The sequence below is a fragment of the Solanum pennellii genome, chromosome 1 (genome assembly GCF_001406875.1).
Source record: "Solanum pennellii chromosome 1, SPENNV200".
Lineage (NCBI taxonomy): Eukaryota > Viridiplantae > Streptophyta > Magnoliopsida > Solanales > Solanaceae > Solanum > Solanum pennellii.
This window is the reverse complement of record NC_028637.1, coordinates 98,378,592-98,405,836: the sequence shown is the minus strand read 5'-3', so window position 1 is coordinate 98,405,836 and position 27,245 is coordinate 98,378,592. Positions and strand designations below refer to the sequence as shown.

At 35.3% G+C, this 27,245-nt stretch overlaps 1 protein-coding gene across 3 annotated transcripts; it reads left to right on the top strand.

Annotated features, from left to right (window-relative positions):
- The first annotated feature begins 966 nt into the window (after nt 1-966).
- LOC107012651 (Fanconi anemia group D2 protein homolog) lies at nt 967-21,806 on the top strand. 3 transcript variants are annotated; one of them, XR_003578149.1, is made up of 32 exons: nt 967-1,435; nt 2,476-2,938; nt 3,036-3,290; nt 3,404-3,616; nt 3,727-3,858; nt 3,970-4,099; nt 4,185-4,231; nt 4,320-4,421; nt 4,522-4,629; nt 6,431-6,573; nt 6,636-6,730; nt 6,822-6,900; nt 7,690-7,741; nt 7,826-7,906; nt 8,201-8,296; nt 8,397-8,500; nt 9,277-9,733; nt 10,937-10,972; nt 11,162-11,363; nt 11,448-11,575; nt 11,708-11,888; nt 11,987-12,222; nt 12,342-12,437; nt 13,030-13,116; nt 13,218-13,250; nt 13,350-13,481; nt 13,563-13,623; nt 19,617-19,672; nt 19,760-19,816; nt 19,919-20,039; nt 20,541-20,762; nt 21,362-21,806. XR_003578149.1 is itself a non-coding variant. In XM_027916806.1 (31 exons), the coding sequence occupies exons 1-31, from the start codon at nt 1,053-1,055 to the stop codon at nt 20,687-20,689; spliced, it is 4,521 nt and encodes a 1,506-aa protein (XP_027772607.1). In that variant the 5' UTR covers nt 967-1,052; the 3' UTR covers nt 20,690-21,054. The 3 variants fall into 3 exon arrangements, 1 of the variants encoding a protein (XP_027772607.1); XR_003578148.1 differs by having other exon boundaries at nt 11,442-11,575; XM_027916806.1 differs by lacking the exon at nt 21,362-21,806 and having other exon boundaries at nt 11,442-11,575; nt 20,541-21,054.
- Nucleotides 21,807-27,245: the final 5,439 nt, after the last annotated feature.

The following is a 27,245-nucleotide window of genomic DNA, read 5'->3' as shown; positions in this document are numbered from 1 at the left end:
CACTAATGGTACGTAAATGTAACTCGTTGTTCAAACAACTATTCAGAGTTCCTAGAGCTCCTCGTAAGGCTTGTTGGAAAACCCGTTGTTGGACTTGATTAATTGCCCTTTGCTGTTCAAAATGAATCGTTTCGTTTTTGTAATTTTCTAATTGTTCCAAAGTTTTATAAGTTGAATTAATCAAATTCAATTTTTCTCGTGCTATCTCGGAGTATCCATTCACTCGAAACTGCTCAACTGACAACAAATTAAAGGTCATGTTTATGCATTACGTCAAAAGAAAATTGCATAGACTTGCTTAAAAGTTACCTACTTTTGTTATCATTGAGATAAAAACTAAATATACCGAAAGATACACTTTTTATAAGTGCTATTGTATATTTAGAGTCCATTGACATGTTATTTCACAAGTGTTTTTTTTTGAATTTTGCGCCCCTACTTATTTTTAAAGAGCTAGACCTCATATCCTTTTATTTTAATCACGAGATATAATTTGAGAACTTGTATTATATTATATATTTTTTTAAAAGTGATATGTGCCTTAATTTATTGAACTTCTTGCAAAATAACTAAATCAACGGTTCTTTAGCTTCTCTATCTTATAATGATTGAAATAAGATACGCGTATATCACCCTCTTCGATTTTTGCCATATGAAATTATACTGAAGGGTATATTATTGTTGCTATAACAAAACAGGAAAGATACAAATAAGAGAAAAAGAAAGGTTATGGGTCAAAAAGTAGAAAAGCCCAAAGATACACCCACACTCTCGTGGTGTTATGTTCAATTTTAAAATGTTTAGGGGTCAGTAAAGACTCTTTAAGTAGTTTGGGGGCTTGATGGACAAAATCCCAATTTGACAAAGGGCCTAAGTGCAAAATATGAACCATGAGTGGCAAAGTTTGCAATTTTAAGAACAATTTCGGGCTAAACATATAAATTATCCTCCTTTCTAAATTTCAAAATTTCTCAAAAATTTGGCGCCTTTTTGCCTCCATTATCAGAAGCTTCAAACACAATCTTCAACTCAGAAACCCTAGCAGAAGAATAATGGTTCTTCCCCAGAACAAGCAAATCGGTCCACGCAAACGTCCGGCGAAATTGAAAACTGGATTCGTTACTCCGTTTGCTCCGCCCAGCAAAATTCCCAAATCCGCTGTCGCAAACGAGGAAAATGTTCCGCAAACAGCATCGGAATCGGAAGCGCCAAAGTTAAGACAGTCACAAACTGTAAATTCTATTGAGAAAATGATTTCAGTTCTAGCAGATGCCGGCTGTACATTGATCAACCCCTCGGGTCCGCCCTGTCTACCATCTGATCTACATAAGCTTCGGAACCAACTCAACAGTCTCTTCTCATCTGATTCCTCTCTAAAGTCTGAGTTCCTCCTGGGTCTCTCGTCTTACATCAACTCTCCAAGTAACCTTCGGCGGTGAGCATGAAGGACTGCTCTCTTTTCATTAATTCCCTCCTTCCCTCCCATATTACTTGTATATTGCGTTAGTAAGTAAATGTAAAGCATCTTAGAACGTCGGTGGAAACAAAGCATCAGTGGATAAGGTTTAAGCGTGTAAACTAATTTGAAATTTGCATAGATAAGAGTTTACTTTGGATTAAAATTGGACTTAAGTTGGGTCAGAAAGAGCATTATCTTATTTTGTGGGGTGAGAGAGGGGTTGTGTGGACATTTTACTTTTTCAACCTCACAGATATATGAGAGTTGAAAATCAATGAACATTCATAATATTTTGAGCAATGAAAGAGCTTTATGTTGTTTTGTTTTAATTTATGTACGTTTCCTGAGGAACATTGTATTACTTCGCCAAATATATTAGCAACTCTCTTTTTATGCACTTTTGTGTTTAGAATATCAGGAGTCTAAATCACAAGTGAACTCCTTTATCACAACCCAAAAAGATGGTATTACTCTAGCTTTTAACCGCCTACCAGACGTCTCAAGGGTGATACATGGTTTTTGGCTAGGGACTGCGAATCTTCGTATAGGAAATAATGGAAATGATAAATGTAGAATATTATTTCTTACTTGGTCACTTATAACAGATNTGACAAGTGAACTCCTTTATCACAACCCAAAAAGATGGTATTACTCTAGCTTTTAACCGCCTACCAGACGTCTCAAGGGTGATACATGGTTTTTGGCTAGGGACTGCGAATCTTCGAATAGGAAATAATGGAAATGATAAATGTAGAATATTATTTCTTACTTGGTCACTTATAACAGATGGGATTTTAGATTCATTCATGGGAAGCCCTTGTAGGTATCATTTTTATGCTTTCCAATAACTTGATCTTGAATGGTAAATAAAGGCTTTTTGTGGCATCTTGGAAACACGAGATGCAAAATACTTGTGGAACAATAAGTTTATTATTCGTTTTCCAAAATAAGAAAATAATGCTTGAGAAAGCTTCTCATCGGCATGTCTAACTGTTGCAACTATTTGGTTACAACAGCATTTTAACACCTTCAAAACGAGATGGACTTGGATCAGTACGGAGTGACAGCCTGGCAAGAGTACTGCTACTGGTTCCTGCAGTCCAGTCAGACATTCAAAACTTGCTGCTTGAAAAGCTTCCTGAGTACTTTGATGTGGACCCTGCTGGAAATATTGGAGGGAGATCATCTTCTTTATGTCTTGAAGAAGACATAGCAAGGTTGATTATTAACCAATTCAGGTGGCTTGACTTCCTTGTAGATTCAGAAGCATTTACAGAAAAACTGTTTCAAGTATTATCGATTTGCCCGGTTCATTTGAAGAAGGAGATAATTGGGTCCTTGCCCGAGATTATTGGGGAGAAAAACAACAAAACAGTTGTAGATTCGCTTCAGGAGATGCTTCAAGAGGATTCTTCAATTATTGTTCCCATGCTTGATTGTTTCTCTAACCTCCATCTGGATGATATGTTGCAAGAACAGGTTGTTTTGTTGAACATGTATTAAAATCAGTGGCCGATCTACTAAATGTTGACTTTCACCTTAATAACAATTCCTTTTCTTGTGAAACTTGTAAAAGGTCATTACAGTGGCGTTATCTTGTATCCGAACTATTGATGCGGAGCATACGCCCTACCTATTGAGATTCTTACTGCTTTTGGCTACACCAACCAATACTCGTAGGATTATTTCACACATCAGACATCAACTGAAACTTGTTGGAGCATCAAAAGTTTGGACCACACAACAAAGTAAGATGAAGGGAAAGTCAGTCGTCAACAATGCAGAAGCTTCAATACTTGATGCCTTGCGAACAAGTTTTCGATTTAATAAAGTGGGATTTACAATTTCTATTTCCTTATACTTGATAATTTCATTGAGTCATTTGTCAGTAGGCATAAATATTTACATCTGTTCTGCTCTTTATACATGGTGAATTGTTGGTAGGTAATTTGCCAAGAGACATTGAATGAACTGAAAAGCCTAGAGAAAGTTCAGGATCATAAGATCATAGACATATGGTTGCTTACGCTTATATACATGAACAACGAGCCTTTACAAAAGATTGTTGAGAAGTTACTGAAGAAAAAAATTCTTGAGGGCTGTATTGTGGAAACTATGTTTGATCAATGTGTTTCTGGGAATACAGATTTGACTCGGGTATGGTTTACACTTTGGTATCATCGCAGTGCAAAACCTTATATTCCTATTTCTTGTGCAAGCTATATTGGTGCAGTTCTTTGTACTTGACTTATTTTGCTCTATACTAGGATTATCTTCCTACCCTCCTTTCCATTTCTGATTACTTACTGGCTTGCAAAGAAGATAAAGTACGGGAATTCGGCGTTCGCATGTACACAGATCTGTTCAAAAACCTTGTGGATAGTTATTCAAGACAGGAAGTAAGATTGTCTTCTTGAAGCATTTAATAAATAGTTTCTCCTAATTTTGGAAGTAAATGCAAAAGGTTGTATTGCATGCCCCAAGTGTAATTAGCTGTTTTTTATTTGAAGGTCCTTGGAACATTAATTACTCATGTGGGCTCTGGGATAAGTCATGAAGTGAGTTCTGCTATGGATGTGATGGTCCTCCTAGCCTCGAAGTACTCACAGGAGTTGATTCCACTTTCTTCTCATATAAATGGTGTGCTTGTTGGAGCAATATTAATGCTGACTAGAAAATTTTGCCATAAATTTAGTTATATGCTTATCTTTATGCTTCTTTTCAGGCATCCTAGATTACTTGGAGACATTTAGTATTGGAAACCTGCATAAGGTTGGTGAAGACATCGCCGTGCCTCTCTTGGCATCATGACATGAGCCATTTCCTGGCTTGTCTTTGAGAAGCACTTTTTATGTTTCAGGTGTATGAAGTCTTCAGTCTTCTGGCATTTTCTGCTGAAGTGAGTACAGGGCCCTTTGGATCTCCTATTTCAAATGAACTACTAGTGATTGTGAGAAAGCAGGTAAATCTGTAAATGGATAATATGACATTCTCTAGGAATTGTGACAGTATCCTTCTCTTGAGTCACAATGACAACTTATCCTCTTTAAATCTTCTGGCAGTTGAGTCATCCCGATCTTACTTATAAGAAGATGGGCTTAATTGGAACTCTTAAAATAGTATCCTACCTTGGGGATGCAAAAACTACGAAACATCTTCCATCATCTCAGGTAGCCTGCTGATACTTGAGGCAACTTTATCTTATTCCAATTGTTCAAATTAAACAACATGATGTTGCATTATTTTTGAATTATGTATTGTTTGACCTTGTTCCAATCCTTTCATGCTGAAGTTTGTCTTTCTGACTGTTGTTAGTAGCCATATATATCAGTATACACACTAGCTAATCATTCATTTAATACTTATATTGTGTAGTCTTCTCAAAAGGGAGGACTACTAATAGAAACCAGAAGACATACTTCAAAATTATATTCAAAGCATGACCAAAACCCCTTATCTATAGTGAGGCTCAAAATTAATTTGAAATATTCCAACATATACCATTCGTTCTTAAACAGCTTTTTAGAGTTCAAATTCATTTAATTATTCAAAAAATTGAATTTCGATATTATGTTTTCTATGTCAAATTAACTTCCAGCTATTACTATAATATTTTCTTACAATAAAACTAATATAATGGACAAGTTAATTAACGTTTCAAACTTATCTAGTCAACTGGCATTATAAAATGAATCTGAGTACAACTTCTAGTGCCAATAGTAGCAATATGGTTTATGTGAATTCAGTAATGGAGGTCTAGTGGTAGCTAGGACTTATAGGAGAAAGTGGAGGAAATGAAAAGGTACTGACTACATTTGGTTCTACTCAGATACACTGTATTGTGAGATATTGTGCTTTGCTGACTATCTTAAATTTTTCTATTAGTGCTCTAGGTTATGAATGTGATTCAATATCGCTTACGGCGAAAGTCTTTTTATTGGTAGATCTCTTCTATGTTGGTATCACAGTAAATAATTTCCCAGTATGATTACTGGTGAACTTTTTTTTTCTTGAAATGGTAAGTAATATTGATATAGCACAAATGCCCGAGTGCATTCTCCAAAAATCCATACAACCAAATGAGGAAAACTTTAACCTATCTATGTAAGCTTTCTACACACCGTGATAAAGTTTCCACATCATTTACAAAACTCATATTACACCAACCAGAGGAAAATAATACAGTCAGATCTGATCTTCATTATATTGTTGACCTGTCCTTCAAAACATCTTCTGTTCCTTTACTGGTAGACATTTTTATCATCTAAAAATATCATAATCTAATTTCAACACTGTATTTTAGAGCATGACAAGTACATGTATATATCATCATTAAAGTGCTTGGTAATATTCCCTTTTGGCCTTCACAACTTCTGATGATTAATGAGAGTAACTGTGCTGATCGCATTTTAAAACAAAAAACTACTTAGCCATTTGCTATATTTGATATTTCCCTCAAATTACTAGATATCAAGCTGTGTGTTTCTTCACACAGGTTTCAAGAGTTATATGTACTAACNTTGCATTTTAAAACAAAAAACTACTTAGCCATTTGCTATATTTGATATTTCCCACAAATTACTAGATATCAAGCTGTGTGTTTCTTCACACAGGTTTCAAGAGTTATATGTACTAACTTGTCAATGTACACAAATGTTACCTTCCCTCCCAAAAAGAAGAAATTATCTTGTAAAATTTCCGAGATGTCTCCCATTGAGTTGGTTTTTCATGTTGTGTTTCCCTATTTTATTTTTCATGATACTTCAGATATTTGAGCTTCTATTTAAAAATTTCTTGCCATTGTTACTTTGTATGATGCTTCCAACTTATGAGATTTGGTATTTATTGATTTTTGAGATTTGGTTTAGGAGTCAAATCATGAGGAAGCTTTGGAGCTCTTGGAAACATCTATGNTTATGATGCTTCCAACTTATGAGATTTGGTATTTATTGATTTTGAGATTTGGTTTAGGAGTCAAATCATGAGGAAGCTTTGGAGCTCTTGGAAACATCTATGAACTCTTGCAAGCAGCTACCACTACCATTAATTATGTTTTATGATGAACTGGCTTTAACATTGAAGAAAAAAGCACTTCATCCAGCCATAGTGGAATGGTAAGCACATGATTATCCACAAAGATTTACAACACAGTACATAAAATGTGCATTACTCACAGGACAAGCAAACATGTTGGGGACTTCGAATCAAAGTTTTTGTGTGACCTCGATGGTGGGAAGCTTATGGTCAACGACTTATATTGTGGTTTGGAAGGTAAGCTCCACAGGTGCATTCCAGAAACTTACACTAGCAAATTTCCATTAACTAATCATCAATTGAAGTTTTGACCTATGTATGTATGCAGGAGACTTATGGATGAACCTTGACGGAGACATATCTCCTATATGTCTCAATATCTTGCCACTTGTATCCTCTTCTTTGCGGTAATTTTGTAATTCTTCTTCTTCATCTTACTGCTTGAAAAGCTTATACACCCCTATATACTGAATTTCAAGTATGGAAACAAACAAAAATTAAATGAGAGGACACACCTACTTTTATTACCTCACTTTTACTAAATGGCTTGATACTATGAAGCCAGAGAATCACTAACTTATCATGGGAGCTTGAAATTTTGATTATCAGGTTTAGGAATTAAAATTGACAATCTGAAAGGAATTCTTTAGTGCAGAATTATTTCCTGCTCTTAGGCTCTGCTTTACTCAGATATTATCCTGACTATCTTAGGAAAACTGTTATGCTCATCCTTCACTTTTTATGAAATATTATTAAAAGGTTCTAGGAGATATTTTGCTGCACTTCAAGGACATTTCTGAAGTTAGAGGGAACGCTGACCTTTGCAGAAATTGTGGAGCGGTTTTGACTTAACTATATACATCTAGCAGTTAGTCCCACTGCCCTCTTTTAACTTATGAAATGAATTGTGCAAGAACAATGCAGCTAGGAGATGTTTCATTGCACCTTGAAGATGTTGTATGGGCTTGAGGGAAAATTTGACATTTGCACCACACTGTAATCTTGCAGTGTCTATGATAAAAATTTCTCCTAGTATGCCTTTGCTGTTTAAAACTGAATTTCTATCAAATTTCTATCTGATTCAAAATCACCAAAGTAACCTTAGACTTATTGATATATATTTACGTTCTGGTAAGTTTCTGCCTATCAGTGTTGTTATTCTGCATAGATTGTCACATATTATACAACTCATGCAGGGCTGCTTCATCACTGCAAATTCTTCCGGCAAACTTTGTTTTGCTATCTTCAGTAAGTACATAATTCAGTTTTCAAAAAGAATTTCATCCTCTAAATCCTTGAATGTTCTATATTTGATCTCAAATCTTTTGTTAGATTGAGGGGTTGGCAAATCAAGGATCTCTTGCAGGAATTGATGCACTTCTTGGCTGTCCTATACACCTTCCTTCCTCTAAGGTGGGATTCAGTGCCTTCTCAGTTACTCTTACAAACCATCTCAATCACACTCACTGTGAAATTAGTTGGTACATTTGGCTTTACCATTTTGTTCAAGTTTGGAGTGTGGTGATCCTTCACCCTTAAGCTAGAATTATTCGAAAAACAATATTTAGTCACTTGGCAGTTGATGAAACTTGATGGTTCAAACTCTTTCTTCCCATCTGGTGGGAGAGTTGTACTCTTATACCGTGATAATGTTATGCCTGCTGCATGCCTTCCATGTGCTAATTGTGTCTATTATATTTGTATCAGTTCTTCGGTGAACCACTTTGGGGATCTTTAAGTGGAAAGCAGAAGCAAATCATTATTCTATCATTGTACTATGCTGCCAATTGGCTGCGGGAACTGGTAGGTAGTGCTGATAATCTCGCCAGTGATGTTGGTAATCTATATCTGACAACTTGATATGTTTAAGCATGCTATCTGACTTCTTGGGTATATCATGTAGCTCAATGCCTTCTGTACTCAAGCTGTTGATGAGTGTAGTGCAGTCAGTCAAGCAACAAGAGAGGAGATAACTCTTAAACTATTTAAGCGGTTGAGGAACCTTGTGTATGTCCACATGTCCTTTTCTTGTATGGATGCATGATATAACTTTTGACCCCCATAGGTTTTGAGGACCCTTTTGAATCTCCTAACTAGTTGTCAACTCTGTTCATCGTGCATCTGTCACAAACAAATTGTGAAGGATGATTATCTGTTTCTTAGATCCTATACCTAATAACATTTAATGGTAAAAGGAAATGCATTGTCCCGGTATTTTATAGGGAACACCCACTACTTCTGAATTTTCTGTGAGATATCAGAATAAGATAATCACTCTGTACATGGTAATATTTGCTCAACTTATATGGGTCTTCACTAGTTGCAAAGTGATTTGAAGCAGTTCTATAAAATCTTTATTCCTCCAGGTTACAAGGATATACAAATACATAATTATAAAAGTTTCAAATGATTAACTTTCATCTGTATTCATTCTATACTTTGGTTTTACAAATGTCAGACCTGGATGAATGTGTTATCTTGCTATAATACACTTCCTTAATGTGTGTTTTCTCTCTGGCACCTTTACTCTGCAATATGCATATGCATCAGCAACTGTATTATAAATTTGACCACAAGGCAGTTTTATTCTCAATAAAGAATCATGCTGTGACAACAGAACTTCATAAAACTAACAAGTTTACCAATTCAGANAACTTTACTCTGCAATATGCATATGCATCAGCAACTGTATTATAAATTTGACCACAAGGCAGTTTTATCCTCAATAAAGAATCATGCTGTGACAACAGAACTTCATAAAACTAACAAGTTTACCAATTCAGATTTTTGGAGAGCTTGCTAAACATTTCCCTCAAACAATGCTCTTTTTCCTTACCTGAACTCCAACCTCATCTGGAGTCCTTGTCGCCGAACCAACTTGATCATAATAGAGATCAGGAGATGAAGAATGGTAATGGTAATGGTAATGTTGGTCCATCACAAAAGAAGAAGAAAGAGAAGAAGAGCAGCCAAGCATCACTTACTGATGGACAACTTAGGCAGCCAACCATCATGGATGTTTTGAGGAAAGCAGGTGCAGTTCCAAGCCAGGAACCAAGCACCGCTCCTTCTGGAACGTGTTCTAAAGGTAGTGCGCCTGAGCCATCAGTGAACCAACCACGTAATGTTAATATGTCAGCGAATGTAGATGTTTCTACTGCTGTGGAGCATGTCGAAGCACAAAGACACAAATTCAGGCCTCTTTTGCTGGATTGTTTTGCTATTTTAGCTTTTCAGAAGGTAGTGTTTGTGTTTTAATGAGTTCCTTCTTTTCGTTGTCTCAATGGGTTTATCATTTGAACAAGTTAGTGCCTGATGTATATGGGTCTATTTGCTACTGTCACTCTTCCAAATCCTTTTTCCTCAAGTGCACAACCTTCATTTGATTTTCCTTTTCTCCTGGCCATTCTATCTGGATACTGTGGGCTGGGTATTTCTTACATCTCAGGTCTTCTGTATGTTATTTAAAAGATGGGGTAGCAAAAAAGGGTTGACATTGTCTCTCAAACACAATCTAAATCTGCATAATTTAAATTTAAAAAACACAAAATCTTCAAATAGCCACTGAGGTGTTACTTTTCTGGGGGTATCATCTTGATACATATCCTTTGTTTGATTATTGAACTGTATTTTGCTTCTTCAATCATGAGTTAGTCAAACATCTAGATAGTTAAGAAGATAATTGAGAGTTCATTACCATGAGTACACCTCTTAGGCATTTTCGTGATATTTTCCATTTCACAATTTTCTATTGAGCACAAAATGCTTTAAGTAGATAGAGTATTGAACTCTAAGATACCTTTTCAAAAGAAAATAATTAGTTATTTGATTAAAGACTTGGGGATCGTGTGATTTGAATTATTTACCTGATTTCATCAATGTTTATCAAATTCATTAATTGCTTAATATTTGGTTGTCACGCAGGAATGACACCTTATGGACTAACAGCCACAATATTACTCTGATGAAAGTAGTTAATATTGTAGTATTGTACTTATTGTTGAATCAACACATCTAAATAATCATAATTAGTTTCCTAACCAAATGCATATAGGCTTTTGTTCTGATTATGAGTTGATTGATTGTCTACTAACTCAGCCCTTGTGATCACTTGATATGTTTCATTGCTAACTTGCATCTTCCTCTTGTATTGTTTTAACCTTCCCTTGTTATAATTTTTGTAAAGGAAAAGTGACATATCTTTCTTAGGCCATTAGTTTTGAGGTACATCTCGTTCTATTCTGGCAATTTATTCAATTATATTTTCCTTCAATTAAGAGTAGTACAAAAAGAGGAGATTTTTCTGAACTGAGAGAGAGTTCTGATATTAAGTCGACACTTGATATCTTTGCAATTTTGTAAATTCATATAATAGCTGCCAGAAATCATTGCTGGGCCTGTATAGCGTTTCTAACTTGTTTCAGTATGGTTTTTCAATTGCAGACTGAGGATTCCTGCTGTGCAGATCCAGCTTCTGAGGTATTCAGTGAGCTCCTTTAGTCATGCCCTCTTCACTAGTGTATATATGAATCTCTCACACCCGTCTTCAGTTCCTTCTTCCTCTTTAATTGTTCATATTTATAATATTTGGAAATCGGTGCGTAAATTTATATGTACTCGTCTTTAGACTTTAATTTTTGAGAATATCTAACTCCCTGGTTGTACCAGTTGCCCCTTTGTCTTTATTTTCTGAGGGATCTAAACAAAAAGCTGGACTACTTCAGTCCACGAAGGCATATATTGGTTAGACGCATGAGTGTTCCTCCTGCTTTTGGTGAGATGAAAGTAATAGAGTTCATAAGCAAAATTCAGCCACTATTTCCTTCCCTTAGAAGACATTTGGATTCTGCAGTATCTGGTGTTAGAAAAGGTATTACAGCTGACTTTGTCAGATGCCTTGGAAGAAATATTGCCAAATTTTAGAATATCTTACAGGGATTTTATGCAGATACAGACACATGCCCAGATCATTGGAGAACTCATTCTGCCTTTGCTGGAAATCCTGATTTACTCAACATTACAAGCTTAAGACCATCAGTATCTAGATCTGTCATAAAAGAGACACTTCAATGCTTTGGCAAGGTAAAACATTTCAGTCTAAAAAGCAGAACGTAAGGAAATGGAGGGTGGGGAAGTACCTTTCTTTTTTCTTTCCTAGAATTTCTTATCAAATTTGTTTCTCATTGTTTTCTTTTCCTTTTGCCTCAACTGCAGACGTTAAACATACCTAATGTTCAGAGAGACAGGTCAGTACTTTCTGATCTTCTGGAGGCATTCCAGCCAATCAGCATTTCAGACTGCTTTTTCCAAGGCATGCAATTGATTCCATCACCAGGAGATATAGGTTATTTATATGCTGGTGCATATTTATTTGTTGGGATCATCTTTGATGCAGGTATGCTGCTTATGAATTTCTTCTTCTTGATCACATATTTCTTTCATTTACCATTGAAGAATATGTTAGCCCATACCACTTGACTTTTTTCCTTGCAGCATGTGCTGTCTCATTTGCTTTGGCTTCCGAAGTATTGTTAAGCTTGGAATCAGTTATTGTGTCTTTCCGGACTATCCTAGATAACGATCTCAACGATATTGGAGAAGATATTCGTACAGGTTTTTCAAAAGAGCTACTTTCTTTTCTGTCCAAGAAGCTGGGCAGTTCTGCTTACAAACTCTTGATGCAAAAGTGTGATGGTGTTAATGACATTGAAGATGGTCAGAAAGTCAGAGTAGGTTAATCTAGTGGCTACAGCAAACATCAGCATCATGTTTCTTGGATGACTGCTGACTGTTCAATATGTTCTCTTCATTTTAGGGTTGCTAGTCTGATTTATTATTTTAATTGCAGGCAGAGGTAATTCAAAAGCTTTTACGAATTCACTTGGAAAATTGCCAGTCCACTTCCGATTCCCTATGTGAGCTTGCCTGCTCTGTTTTGCCCCAGGTGCATATATTAGGTGGTTTTACATAATTATTTCTTTGACAGATCATTTGTTGTGCTTGAAGCAAAGTGAAAACTTTCCTAGATTTGTTACATATTGCATCAAATCTTTCTGCTGTGAGCTTATCTGTTAAAATTCTGCTAAAACTTTGCTATGTTTTTAACACATTGCATCAAAACCTTCTGCTGAGCTTCTATCTGTTATCCAACATGCTTCAAGTTCAAAGGTATAAATGGAGACCTTAAGGATTCGTTATAACCTCCTTTAGCTTTTTAAATAAGCTTACTACATGACTATGCAATACTTGTTTGATTGCACCTGGCCAAGTGCATTTACATTTTGATTGCTTCAAAAATATTGGAAAAATTATGAGAGCAGCTATATTTGCATATTAAGTGGCAAGATTTAAGTGAAGGTTTACATATTCTTTATATTGTAAGAATTGAAATGCAATGTCTGAAAAATGTTCTATAATTTTTTGGTCATGGGATTTCAGTCTCTAGATAATGTTAGCATATAATATGCTTAGTGGTCTGTAACCGTGATACGCTCCTAGGAAAACCCTAACTTAGTCCTATTCTGTTTAAATGCCAGGTTTCATCACACAGATCTGCATTGGAGGATCACTGTCGTTTTTCTACTCTCTGTCCTGCAACATTTTTCATTTGGTACCGGGTACTGGTAAGATTTCCACTATGCGCTTAATTCTGTGTGCATTATCTTCCCCAAATATTTTATGTGTTCTTAAAAAGACGTTGACTGATGATGAATTGATGCTGCAGCATGAAGAGAACCTTGCCATGATTAACCGCTTGGTTGGTACCAAAAATATTGCATATCATTTAGAAGCTACACATCAACAGATGGAAATTCCAAGATGAAAATAATTGTTATGTTTTTCTTTACTTGCTTAGGTAAAGGAAATTTCACTTCTGGAGAAAGCCAGGGGTGGTGAAGTGGAAGATGTCAAATGCCTTCTGAAGAAACTACAACAATCTGTTAATGTGGTTGTTTCTTTAGTCAATTTGTGCAAGACCCATGATAAGGTGGTTGGTTATCTTGCTTAAATTTCTTATTTCATTGCCTCTTAGCTTTATGCTACTGACATAATTGGTGTTGACTAATAGGTCAACCTCCGTGCAATTGCTGTCAAGTTTGGTGGGAAGTTTGTTGACTCTTTCCTCAAAGGTACCTACCTCTATCACGGGTCAGGGTACAATGACTTATTTCTTTCAGTTAAGGGAGGGTGTAGTCTTTGACCTCATCTTTGTGATTGTTACAAAATATGATGTATTGAAGTTGTTTAAATTGAGTGAAAACCAGAAAAAGAACAACAAAACACTTATGAATATGAAGAAACAAAGATAGAGAAAAGGACCGAAGAACTAGAAAGAAGAAAACTTTTGAATTTGAAGTGGCAAGTCAGTTTTATTCACTGCAATGAAGACTTACATTTATAATGCAGTAACTTCAACTACCTAAAAATCAGCACATCTGTTGAAACTAAACAAACCTAAAGACTAGAAAAATAAGTTATTTTAAGAAGACTACTTTACTGTAGTAAATAAAAAGTTGCAGTCCTAAAACATAGAAACTAAAACTCTTCCTTGCTTTAGGATCTGCAGATTTCTAGTTTCTTTATGAAAAACTCAAACTTGCTAAGGGGAACGGGCTTGGTGAAAATGTCAGCAACCTGCTCATGACTTTTGTAGTAAAGAAGCTTCNACAAGTTATTTTAAGAAGACTACTTTACTGTAGTAAATAAAAAGTTGCAGTCCTAAAACATAGAAACTAAAACTCTTCCTTGCTTTAGGATCTGCAGATTTCTAGTTTCTTTATGAAAAACTCAAACTTGCTGAGGGGAACGGGCTTGGTGAAAATGTCAGCAACCTGCTCATGACTTTTGTAGTAAAGAAGCTTCACATCTCCATCTTTCTGCACGTCTCTCAAGAAAACAACTTAACATTGAAATGCTTAGCTCTCCCATGAAAAGCTGGATTATTAGCAATAGAAATTGCAGCTTGGTTATATCAGTATAAACCTCAGTCACTTCTTTTTGCTCCATACTCAGATGACACATGATTTTCCTCAACCATAGTGCTTGATTTACAGCTGTTGTTGCAGTAATGAATTCTGCCTCAGCTGTTGATTGTGCTACTGTATCTTGTTTCTTGGAACACCAAGAGAGTTCCTGATCCAAGATTGAAACAAAAACCCGAAGTACTCCTCATATCAAATGAACCAGTCCAATCACTATCGAAAAATTCGATGTCTAAAATTCCTACTTTTGTGAAACTTAACACCATAGTTGACAGTTCCCTTGATGTATCTGACAATTTATTTAGCTGCTCTCAAGTGTAAATCACTTGCACAAGGCATGAACCAACACAAAAGACTCACTGCATAGTGCATACAGTATATCAGGCACGGGTGCAGTCAAATACATTAAGCAATCATTAAGACTTCTATAATATGCCTCATCCACCTTTTTTGCTCCATCATCTATGGACAACTTTTCTTTTGGTTCATTGGAGACTCGTAACTTACAATCTTCCATATGAAATTTCTTGAGCATACTTTCTCAAGCAAATGAACACTTCGTCTTCATTTTGTTTGATCTCCATGCCAAGAAAGTATACCATCATTCCAACATCTGTCATTTCAAAGACCTTCATCATTTCCAACTTGAAATCCTCTATAGGACAAGTCTAACTTCCAGTGACAAATAGATCGTCAACATACAAAGAAATAATAAGTATGTCCGCACCTGAACATTTAGGGGTCGTTTGGTAGGGAGTATTAGGGAAAATAGTCCAAGTATTAAGTGTGGTATTATTTAATTCTATGTTTGGTAGGAATTTTGGATCAATCCATGGATTAGTTATACACCCTACATGGTATTAGAGGGTGTATAACTAATACCTTCCATTTGGTGGTATTAATTTAATACCATGGGACTAATCTAGATAAAGACAACAATACCCCCTCAAATCCTTTTAATCATTTTGTTTACTTTCTTGATTTTATATTTTATATTTATACTAATAAATTTGTATAAATAAATTAATTTGCAAATTTTATTATTTAGATTTAACTTTTTGTTTCTAAAACATGAGTTATTTAATCTACTTATTATTAATATAACATATGGTAATCCGACTAATATGCTAATGTTGATATATGAATTTAAGAACAATTCATAAGTCAAATATTGTCTGTTAATGGAAGTTCCTTAAACATTACACAAGTAGTCTAAAACAAGAGCATATACATATAAATAAAACATCTCGATCATAAAAATAGTTTAATTAATTTTGCTATATGTATTGTTTATTTTTATTTTTATATGATAAAGAGTTTTTTAAAAGACTTATTGATACAAAACAAAGTTCAATAAATTTTCCCTATATATTATTATAGTTGTGTGACATTTTGAGATATTAACTCCAATTTATAGATGACAATTATTTACTCTCAAATAATTTAAGTGAGAACGTAGTGAATATGATAATAAAGTTTTATTCTCCTATCTAGTTAAAAATGCTATGAAAAAATAATATTATCCGTCAATTATCTACCTTGACCCAATTACATGGAAATACAAAAATCCCATAACAACTCAAGGGTATAATTGGAAAGAATTTTTTTGTAGAGCTTTAAACCACACACAAAACTAGTTAAAAAACAATGAACCAAACACTTCATAATAATAATCCCTGCATTACTAATCCTTGCATTACCAATCCCTGTATTACTAATCCCTGCATTATTGATCTTTGTACCAAACGACCCCTTAATGTAAAGTGTAGACTTAGATAGACTCTTCTTAAATCCTAAACTATATAAATGATCATCAATCTTGCTATACCAAGTTTTTGGTGCTTGCTTTAAACCATAGAGAGTTTTCTTTAGCAAATAAACCTTGTCTTCTTGTCCCTTGATGACAAAACCATCTGGTTGCTCAACATAAATCTCCTCCTGGAGAAGACCATTGAGAAAGACCGACTTAACATCAAGTTGATAATCTCTCCAACTTTTTTCCATTGCAATGGCTAGAAGTAGTCTGATTGTGTCAAGTCAAGCAACTGGTGCAAAAGTTCCTCATTAGTCTACTCCAAAAATTCGAGCAAAGCCCTTTGCCACAAGCCTCACTTTATGTTTGTTTATGGATCCATCTGCATTCAACTTTGTTCTGAAAATCCATTTTACAACAATGATCTTTCGATCTTGAGGTTTATCAACAAATTCCCATGTCTAATTTTTTTCCATCATCATCATCTCCTTTTTCATAGCAGCCACCCATTTTTCATTCCCTTCTGCTTCCTCAAACATAGCTCGCGGGCTCACAAATTGCAATATTGCATCTATGATAGATATCAGAGATCGACTTCGTGACTCTAACAGGAAGATCATCTACTAGATCTTTTGGATCTAATAGAGTGTCAATTGTTGGATTGCTATTGGGATTCTCCCAATTCCAATGTTGGTCGGTCCTCAACGAAGTGAACATCGCTACTTATGAGAATTTTCTCCGTTTGAGGTTGATAGACTTTATATGCTTTGGAAACAGTTCTGTAACCTGTAAAGATGCTAGGAACTGCCTTTTTATCAAGTTTATCTCTTTTAACCTGTGGCACATAAAAGAAACAAAAACAACCAAAAATCTAAGTAATTGTAATGAGGGTTTATGACCATACCATTCTTCATATGGTGTTTTATCCTTCACGGCTCTAGAAAGAAGTTTATTTTGCAAAAACATCACAATTCTGGCAGTCTCCGCCCAAAACGTTTTTGGTAGATTTTTCTCATGTAGCGTGCACCTTGTCAACTCCATTATACTTTTATTTTTCCTCACCTACTCCATTTTATTGTGGAGTATAAGGGACAATTAGTTGATGTTCTATACCAGCTTTGTCACAAAATATTTTGAATTGCTCTAAAGTGTACTCTTTCCCATTATCAGACCTTAAAGTCTGAATTGTGCAACTTACTTTGATTTTTTACCTTTGCTTTAAAATTGACACATCAGCAACTTCTTAGTTGAATTTTAAGAAAAATATCCAAGTCAGTCTTGTTAGGTCATCATTAAATACAATGCAGTAAAGACTGCCATTTAATGATGGTGTTCTATGAGGTCCACATAGATCTATATGAATTAGCTAAAGCCTTTTTGATGCTCTCCAAGTTATTTTGGGATAGGGCAATATGTTCATCTTGCCAAGTAAACAAGCTTGACAATCTGACCAACGATTCTGTATGAATGGTTGATCATTCACATGTTTCTTTTTTTGCATCAACATTATATACCTTTATGATGAAAATGACCCATTCTTTAATGCCAAACTTCTGTAGAGTTGTCTGAAATAAAAAAAGCCGTTTGCTTCTCTTCCATAGGATTGAGCGAGAAACATCTCTCCTCCATTTTGACCTTGAATACTTCATGGCCTGATGGATCTTCTATCACACAAACCTTTTTTAAAGAACATGTTGAATCCTTTCTCCATTAATTAACCAACACTAATCAGGTTTCGATGAAGGATTCTGGACACACAAAACATCTGTAATAAACTTAGTTCTAAAGCAACTTGTAATGGCTATGATGCCTTTGCCTTTCACAGAAAGACACTCACCATTTCCAATTCTAACTTTCTTTCTCTCTGTGTTCCTCAACTCTATNTTATCAGGTTTCGATGAAGGATTCTGGACACACAAAACATCTGTAATAAACTTAGTTCTAAAGCAACTTGTAATGGCTATGATGCCTTTGCCTTCCACAGAAAGACACTCACCATTTCCAATTCTAACTTTCTTTCTCTCTGTGTTCCTCAACTCTATGAACAACTTTTTATCAGATTTCATATAATAAGAACAACTACTGTCGATTAACCAACTTTCACTTGAATCAAGACATGTGAAACAAGTTGCAACAAAGAGTTGATCTTCTTCTTCTCGGTCAATAACTTGAGCTTCAACGAGTCTTGGATTTACAAATTACAGCTTCATGTCCGTGCTGGTTGCACTTGCTGAACTTTGCGTCAGGTCTCCTCCAACATTTGAGAGGAGGGTGACCTTTTTTCCAATTGTGCCGACAAGGGGGATAGTTAGCCTTCTTGCTTTTCGCAATATTATCACTGTTCCCTACTTGTATCTTTTTGTTCAGCTGCTTCTTGTTTCTTCCATCGTCTTGTTGTCTTATTAGTAGGGTTCCTTCAACAACTCATTTTTGTCTCATTACATGTCGTTGCTCTTGTGCTTGAAAATCACTTAAAGCGCTGCAAGTATAAATTTTAGACAAGTCTTTAGTATTTTCTAAGGTTGTAATAGTAGTCTCAAATCTTTGTACTGTTACAAGGATTTTCTCAACGATCCTTGAATCGTTAAAAGTGGTACCCAACAATCTGAACGATTTGCTATGTTAAGAAGTCGGTCAGAATACTCCTTTATAGTTTCACTTTCCTTCATCCTTTGCAGCTCAAACTCACATACCAGATTCAGCACTTGCATCCCTCGAATCATTTTATCTCCTTCATACTTAGTCTTGAGATAATCCCTTACCTCTTTTGCTAACTTTAAGGACATGATACGAGTGAAGATGGTGGATGACATTGCAATATACAAGCATGCTTTTGCCTTTGATTTTATGATTTTTCTCTCCTTGTGGTTTTTCATCTGTGCCATCGTGGGATTGTTTGGTAAGGGAACAATTTCATAATCATCTTCTACAGCCTCCCAGAGATCCAAAGCTTTTAGATATGTCTGCATTCTAACTGCTCAGATCTGATAACTTTCTCCATTGAAAGCTGGTGGTTCATTGAAGAAATACTTGCTTCTCCTTCCATAGAATGCTCGATACCAATTGTTGTTTAAATTGAGTGAAAACCGGAAAAGAACAACAAATCACTTATGAATATGAAGAAATAAAGATAGAAAAAAGGACCAAAGAACTAGAAAGAAAACTTTTGAATTTGATGTGGTAAATTAGTTCTATTCACTGCAATGAAGACTTACATTTATAATAAATCACTAACTTCAACTACATCAACACATCATCTGCTGAAAATAAACGAACTCCTAAAGACTAGGGAAACAAGTTACTTTAAAAAGACTAATTTACTGCACTAAATAAATAAAGCTGCAGTCCTAAAACTTGGAAACTAACTGGAATTAACAAATGTCTTCAGCTTTTGGCTTCTTACAGGGGCAATTTGAATTGCACCGTGAGCAAATAATTCAGATGGTAAGATGAGTGAATTACTGGCTTGAACTATAGTAGATGCGAAAACGCTGACTTTAGATTAAGGAGCCTCTCTATATTTATTACCAGGTTAGAGAGCTTCAGACAGCAACTAGAACTATCCAGACGCTTTGTTCAGACGCAAAGGTTTGTACAGAAATCCCATATGTTTTGGTCAGGTTATACTCATTGGTTGTGTCCTAGACATCTTTCTGGACTTCCATTTGTATTTTCTTTTCTTTCTGGCAGGGCATGAAACAAACAGCAATAACCAGCAAAATCCCCATCACCAAGAGATCTATGGAGCGGTTCTTATTTCGTGTTAAAGAACTTCTTCACTCAACGTCAAGTGGATGCACCTTTTGGATGGGTATTTTGACAATGCATTTACCTTATATTACTTTAATCAGATAGTTGATCAGATGGTGGTTTATAATATTATTCATTGTGCTAATCAAGTTTGCTGTGATTTAAAAGCCTAAATCTTTCCATGTTCAGTACGTGCATGGATTTGATTGATCTGATATCAATTTTATCCATTTTGAGAAAGCATGCGCCACATCTGTTACATTTATAGGAACTATACCAAACAAATTATGATGCTAGGAGAATTCTTTTTAAAGAAGAGGCCGTGATGGTCCTTTTCCAAATTTAGAACAACATAATGATCAAATTTCATTCTTCTGGTGATTCTTTCTGGTGTCCCCACACACATGAAAGTTTATTAACAGTTTGTTCCATTGATAGCTTAAGCTTTGTCTAGTTGTAGAAAATCTTGATGCATCAGGCTTAAATTTTTGTAGGCCAAACATATCTGAAATTCGTCCTCACATGTACTGATTGCCTTAACCCATTTCTTTGTTTTTGGCAGGCAATCTGAAGCATAAAAATTTGATGGGGGATGTAGTTAGCTCCCAAGCATATGTAGATGATCAAAAAGACAATATTGACAATGTTTCGACAGAAAATATGGATATAGATGAACCCACAGATATTGCTGGTGAACGAGTACCTAACTAATTCAAGCAACAAGAGCTGACCCCGAACAATATCTCTGACACAGCCACAGTCAACTGAAGATAATTATAGTGAGGTCTATTGATTTCTAACTCTTGCCTAATATGTATGTCAATGAACAGTGGGCAGGTGGATCCTTAGGAACTTGCCCAGCCTTGAGTTGTACGACTCTGCATTTGCTCTATATTCCATCCCTCACACCACATGCTTGGTATAGCCCATCTGAGAAGTGATGGGATAGACATAAATTCCGTGGTTTACTGCCTACTATGAGGCGTGAAAGAAAGAAGGTGTCATATCTTCTTTGAATGTGGCATTTCAAACATGTTCAAAAATATTTTAATGTTAAGAAAGTGTATTCATATTAATTTTTGTATAGTTCCTAAATATGTCTGATTGAGTTTTAGTTCTGTTAGAGTGGGTTAGAGTACTAATTGGTTGGGGAATAAACTGGTGGTCTACTTATATGGATTCCTCCCCTCAGGAACTAGCTTTTGGGGTTTGAGTTAAACCCTATTGTCATATCTTCAATAAACAAAATCAAGAGTCTGATATCTGAAATTAGATGAGTTCTCTTGCAATTTGAACCCTCTTTTTAGTAGGGAGTATTTAAGCTGTTTGTGTCTCTAGCCTAAATAATGGAATAATCTAATGATTCTTTTACGTATTTGCCAGTTTGCACATCTTACAGATTAAGGATGTGAAGAAATGTTATAGTTGCAGTCAGGGATTGTTAGCAATATTTGTTGCATCATTTCTCAGATGGGCAATCAAGCATGGGATTATCCTAGGTTTCACACCAGCATCTCTGTCGCATCTATTGTTGCAAAGCTTCTGCAGAGTGTCCTTCTGATACATATCCTATATGGTTTGTAAGTAGCCTCAATCTCAAAAGTTATGCTCGATACCTCCCTCTCTCCTTGTATTTCCTGAATGCCCTACCATGGATAATGTAAATACACCTTTTTTTGGAACTAGAAAATTTGCTGAAAACAATTAGCTTGTGTTGGATTCTGGTTAACTTGAATTGAGCTTGAGAATTGTACATCTATGTAGCCTCATTCAACCGATAGTCCTAATGAAGAATACTAGAAACTCAAGCTCATATTCTCCTTCTTCATCTGTCAATGTGGTAAGAGTATTTGATGAAAAAACCCATAATCTCTCTCTAAACTCTATGGTAGCGACCAAGGTGAGAGAGAGAGAGAGAGCCAATTGGTTGCTTATTTAGGATTCTCTTGTTGGAATGTACGCGTCCACTAATTACTTTAGGACGAGGTTCTCTATACGATGTCAACAACAGACAAGGAACAAATGCTAAAAGTAAAGCTTGAACACACAACTTTACGTGGAAACCTCCTTGCTCAAGGGAGTAAAACCACGACCTGTCGTAATATGAATTTTCAAAATGTTTTCACTAAACTTCACAAGCAATCGTAAAAACACAATTTACACATGAGATTAACCTACTAATCTCAAACACTAAGTAATACCTCCTATTACTTAAAACCGAGCCTAAGCAGATGCAACATTGTCCACTATACTAATTCTGACTGATTAATATAGACTTTGAGTGTAAGACACAATTATTCCTAACTATGTTCTTACAAAGATTCACACAAAGATGAAATGTTTCTATCACAAACGAAACGATTCCTACAATATATGCACAAATACAAGCTCTCGGAATAGCAGATGAAATAGGAAGCTGGAAAGCGAGTATCAGATTGCATGCAATTTCGAGGCTTGATTTTCTCTCTATGAATGAAAGAATGAATTTGTTGTTACTATGAAAAGCTATTGTCCAATGTGCAAACAACTATGCCCATTCTGATTGGTCTAGGACACTGGCGTCTCACCAACCCGCTAAAATGACAGCTTGCCACCTGTAGAGCATTATAACCTGGACGAACATACTCTGCAGAAGACCAGGTCCCAGCATTTGTGAGGAGATCATCAAAACTTTGAAAGCAGTAGAACTTATCACCTCTTCCATTTCCCTTTTCTGGATTGGGTTATCATTTTGAACCGTTGGCAACTAACAGAGACTGCTGATGGCTAAAGTTTACTACCACTTTAGTTTTCAGTTTGCGGCATAGTGGTTTATTGGTCATAACATCTGCTTTGTGGGGGTAAACTGAGCATTTTAATCATCAAGCAACAACGTAGTGATTTTGATTTACTAAACTAGTAAAAAAAATAAATTCATGTACTATTTGTGTACTTTTAAGAAGAAAACAGAGTCTTCAACTATTTGTTTCATTTGGGAGAAAAACTATATGTTCTATCAACCAAACTGACCATTTTTTGTGGTTTTATTCGTTCCCCTCAACCTAATTACCTCTTATTCGAGTCCCTATTCTTCTTACAGGAGGGAGACATACAGTGTTTGGTATTTAATGATAGACAGAAGTATAATTTTACCATTGACGGCTTCTTGAGTTGTCTTGACAGTTGACAATGATATGTTTGATTGTGCATTGTCTTATTTAGCATCCCTTATTGTAATTTGATTTGTTTGAGCAAGTCAGAGTCGTTGTAACGTCTACCAAAATGGAAATATTTTGTTAAAAGCATGACAATATTTTCGCTTAACCATGATTAATCAATATGTGATCTCACATTAATTTAATCACTTGAGCATGATAGAACTAATGTGGCTTGGTGTAAATATTTAGTAGCTTTTTCTCACCTTCATTTAATACTTAAGTACAAATTTAGTTAATGATTAAGCTAGAGTTTAGTATCTATGAATGGATGCTGTAAAAATTATTTTCACTTACATAAAATTGAAAATACATGTAACTCGATACTCCTAAGATGGTAAATGATCTTTTACAATTGATAAACTAAGGTGATAATGTGAAAATCTATTACATTATCAGTGTGTCTAAGCTTTGTTGATATTGTTGGAGAAACGACAAAGGTATAATATGATATTTCTGTTTTTCTTTACCTATATCCACTTGATATTGTTGGTGAAACGACAAATGTATAATATGCTATTTCTTTTCTTTTTCTGTAAATAAATCCATCTGCTTCAATTGGTTTATACAAGTNTGATTAAGCTAGAGTTTAGTATCTATGAATGGATGCTGTAAAAATTATTTTCACTTACATAAAATTGAAAATACATGTAACTCGATACTCCTAAGATGGTAAATGATCTTTTACAGTTGATAAACTAAGGTGATAGTGTGAAAATCTATTACATTATCAGTGTGTCTAAGCTTTGTCGATATTGTTGGAGAAACGACAAAGGTATAATATGATATTTCTGTTTTTCTTTACCTATATCCACTTGATATTGTTGGTGAAACGACAAATGTACAATATGCTATTTCTTTTCTTTTTCTGTAAATAAATCCATCTGCTTCAATTGGTTTATACAAGTTTATGGAATTTGTAACAAGCAAACTTTAGATTTCTCCTTTTTACATTGGTGAGTAACACCTTATTTATGAATTATTGTCGGTTTTTGATTTAATTGTAACCAATTTGTTCATAAGTCAATTTAGATGAGTTCCCACTGTTAAAGTGGAAAATAGAAGTTAATGAAGAAGTAACACTTCTCCATTTATTTAAAGGACTTGCTTAGTCTGATTAATTGAAAGTGACGAAGCAAAACTAGCAATAGTAACACCGAGTTTTTAATCAGTTTAAACTTTGATAAAGTAGCTTTAGATAGAGTCCACAGCTTTTAGGACAACCAAGTAGATGATCCAATTGTTTATGTTTGAAAGAGAAGGACACAGAATTGATGAAGTGGTTGCTAACGTTGTTGCTTTCCGTCCTCAATTAGGTACCTTTCTTGTAATTCCTCGTTTAATGTTGTTTGTGATTCACATTTAGATCTCTCGCAACTCACAATCAGAAAATGAATCTTCAATTTTCACGCTTTTATAAAGTATAAAAAAATAAATTAACCTGAGCAAAAAGGGTTTTTCATGAAAGGGAGAAATTTATTTTTCCCCTAAATTAGACTTGAGACGATTGGGTCTTAGGTAAGTTAAAGTGATTGCACTTTTGATTCAGAAAACTCGATATCTAAATTCTACATTTGTTACTCCGCCATGTTGGATGCACTTGATTCAGTAGCTAAATTCTACATTTGTTGCTCCGCTTAATTGGATGCAATTTTGATTCAGTAGCTAAAATCTACATTTGTTTACTTCGTCAAGTTGGATGCACTTTTGATTCAGAAAATGTGATGGCTAAATTCTACTTTTGTTACTCCGCCAAGTTGGATGCACTTTTGATTGGGAAAATGTGATAGCTAAATTCTACATTTGTTACTCTGACAAGTTAGATGCACCTTTGATTTAGAAAATGTTATAGCTAAATTCTACATTTGTTACTTTGCCAAGTTGGATGCACTTTTGATTCAGAAAATGTGATTGCTAATTTCTACATTTGTTACTCCGCCTAGTTGGTTCATTTTGCATGAGTCAAAAAACGAGTCTAATTAGTCTCACTTCTGACTTGTCCAAGGTCGCACCAACAAAGCAATAGAAGGAAGTTATTTCTATTCATATCAACTTCTAATGTGGAACTTTTTTTTTGTGTATCCTATTATTCCGCCTCAAAAAAAGTGTCTTAGGTCACATTGCCAAGATTCAAAGGTGTTGAAAATTGTTGATTTGGCTGGTCTATACAAGTATGACTACCTAGTCATTTATAAGTACCGATTACATAGTAATTTATAAGCACCCCAACTACAAACATTTTATATACAACATCCACTCCATAAAGAATGATGCTTAACAAAAACAAGTCTACGGACCTTGTTCCTCACTTTTTATTTGGACATTCATTTTATGTCATCCACATCATATTGAATAATTACAAATAGCAATAGTCACAGCCCACAAGTTTCTCCTTTTGTTGTATTCCCTTAAACTATGGGCAAAGACATGCAAGGGGTCATTTGCACTTCCGGCCTTATTTTGTCCTGCTCTTTAGTTTGTCCCTTATGTTTTCGTGTCATAATATTTTACAAGTTTTGCAAATGTTTAACTCATTATATGGGCAAAGGTTAAAGACCAGCTCATTTTAAGAGCAAATGTGCAATTTAAGCCGTCCACCCCATATCACCATGGGTCTCTTCATAGGCCACACAACAAGAAGAACGGAAAGTTAATGTAGTTTAATCAACTGACTTACATACACAGGTAGAGACGAGAGATCCACTATTTCAGTGAGAAACTAACTGGAGATTAATATTAAATATTGAGGGAATAATCTCATGAAATTTATTTTAAAATCGGTTCATACAAGTAATGGTTAAATTTATATCTCACAAATCCTTTCCTTGAACTAAATTCTCTCCTTTCATTTGAGATGAATGTGATTTTGAATGATGTACTATTATCTGCTCAAATTGTTATTTTTAGCAGGATTTTTTGTCGAAAGAAATGTCTAGAGAGTTCAAAAACTTCACGTGTAGAACCCAACAAACTTCTCGAAAGTAAGATCACAACCTTTAAAAGTTTGGAATTTGCCGAGGACTTGGGAGAAGCAGTTCAAAAGTTTGCACTTTACTAAAGTTTGTTGCATGATGAGATCTTCTGGGAGCACCTATAATGCTAAGAGAAAAGGAAAAGAGATTTACGAAGAGAACAGCAACACTATGGATTTTGCAGAATTTTATGCTCAAAGAGGAAATAAAGGTATCACCATCTGTGAGAGAAGTTCAAATTCCAGATCAGAAGAAATGGCGAGATTTTTGGGAACAAGCAATGATCATTCCAGTGGCCAAAAATTGCAGTCGCGAGATAGGACCAGTTTGAACCAAGTGAGTCCTAATAATTTCCTTAGTAAAAGTATTAAGGAAATGAGTGTATTTCCAAGACAACATCATAAGCCAAGAATAATAGTTCATCCTTCCAAGATTATTGGCCCATCAAGATTCAGCCAAAACTATGATCAAAACACTCAAAGAACATCAGTGTCTGCACCGCGTAATTTCTCTTTGCTGAAATTGTTATTGGAGGAGGACAATATCTCAACATTGACTGATGAAGAATTACTATATGCAAGAGATTTGCTTAGTGCTGATCAGGGCTTACCATTAGAAGGACAAGGGATGCAGCAATTTCCCTGCAGTCAAGTAGGAAGTAATCAGAACATAGAGAGAGCATCAGTGCCAGCGACATCAGACTTCTCTTATATGAAATTTCTAATGGATGATAATAGCTCCATATTGACTAATGACCTTTATGAAAAGCAGCTGCTTAGTGCTCTTTGCAGTTTATCATCAGAAGGACAAATGGCGCAGCAATTGCCGTGCAGCCAAGTAGGAAATTATCCGTTTGAGAACGCATTAGCTGGACAAATGGTGCAGCAATGGCCCTGTAGCCAAGTAGGAAATTATCCGTTTGACAAGGCATCAGAAGCACAAATGGTGCAGCAATGGCCCTGCAGCCAGGTAGGAAATTATCCGTTTGACAATGCATTAGTAGAACAAATGATGCAGCAATGGCGCAGTAGCCAAGTAGGAAATTTTCCATTTGACAACGCATTAGGAGGACAAATGGTGCAGCAACGGCCATGTAGCCAA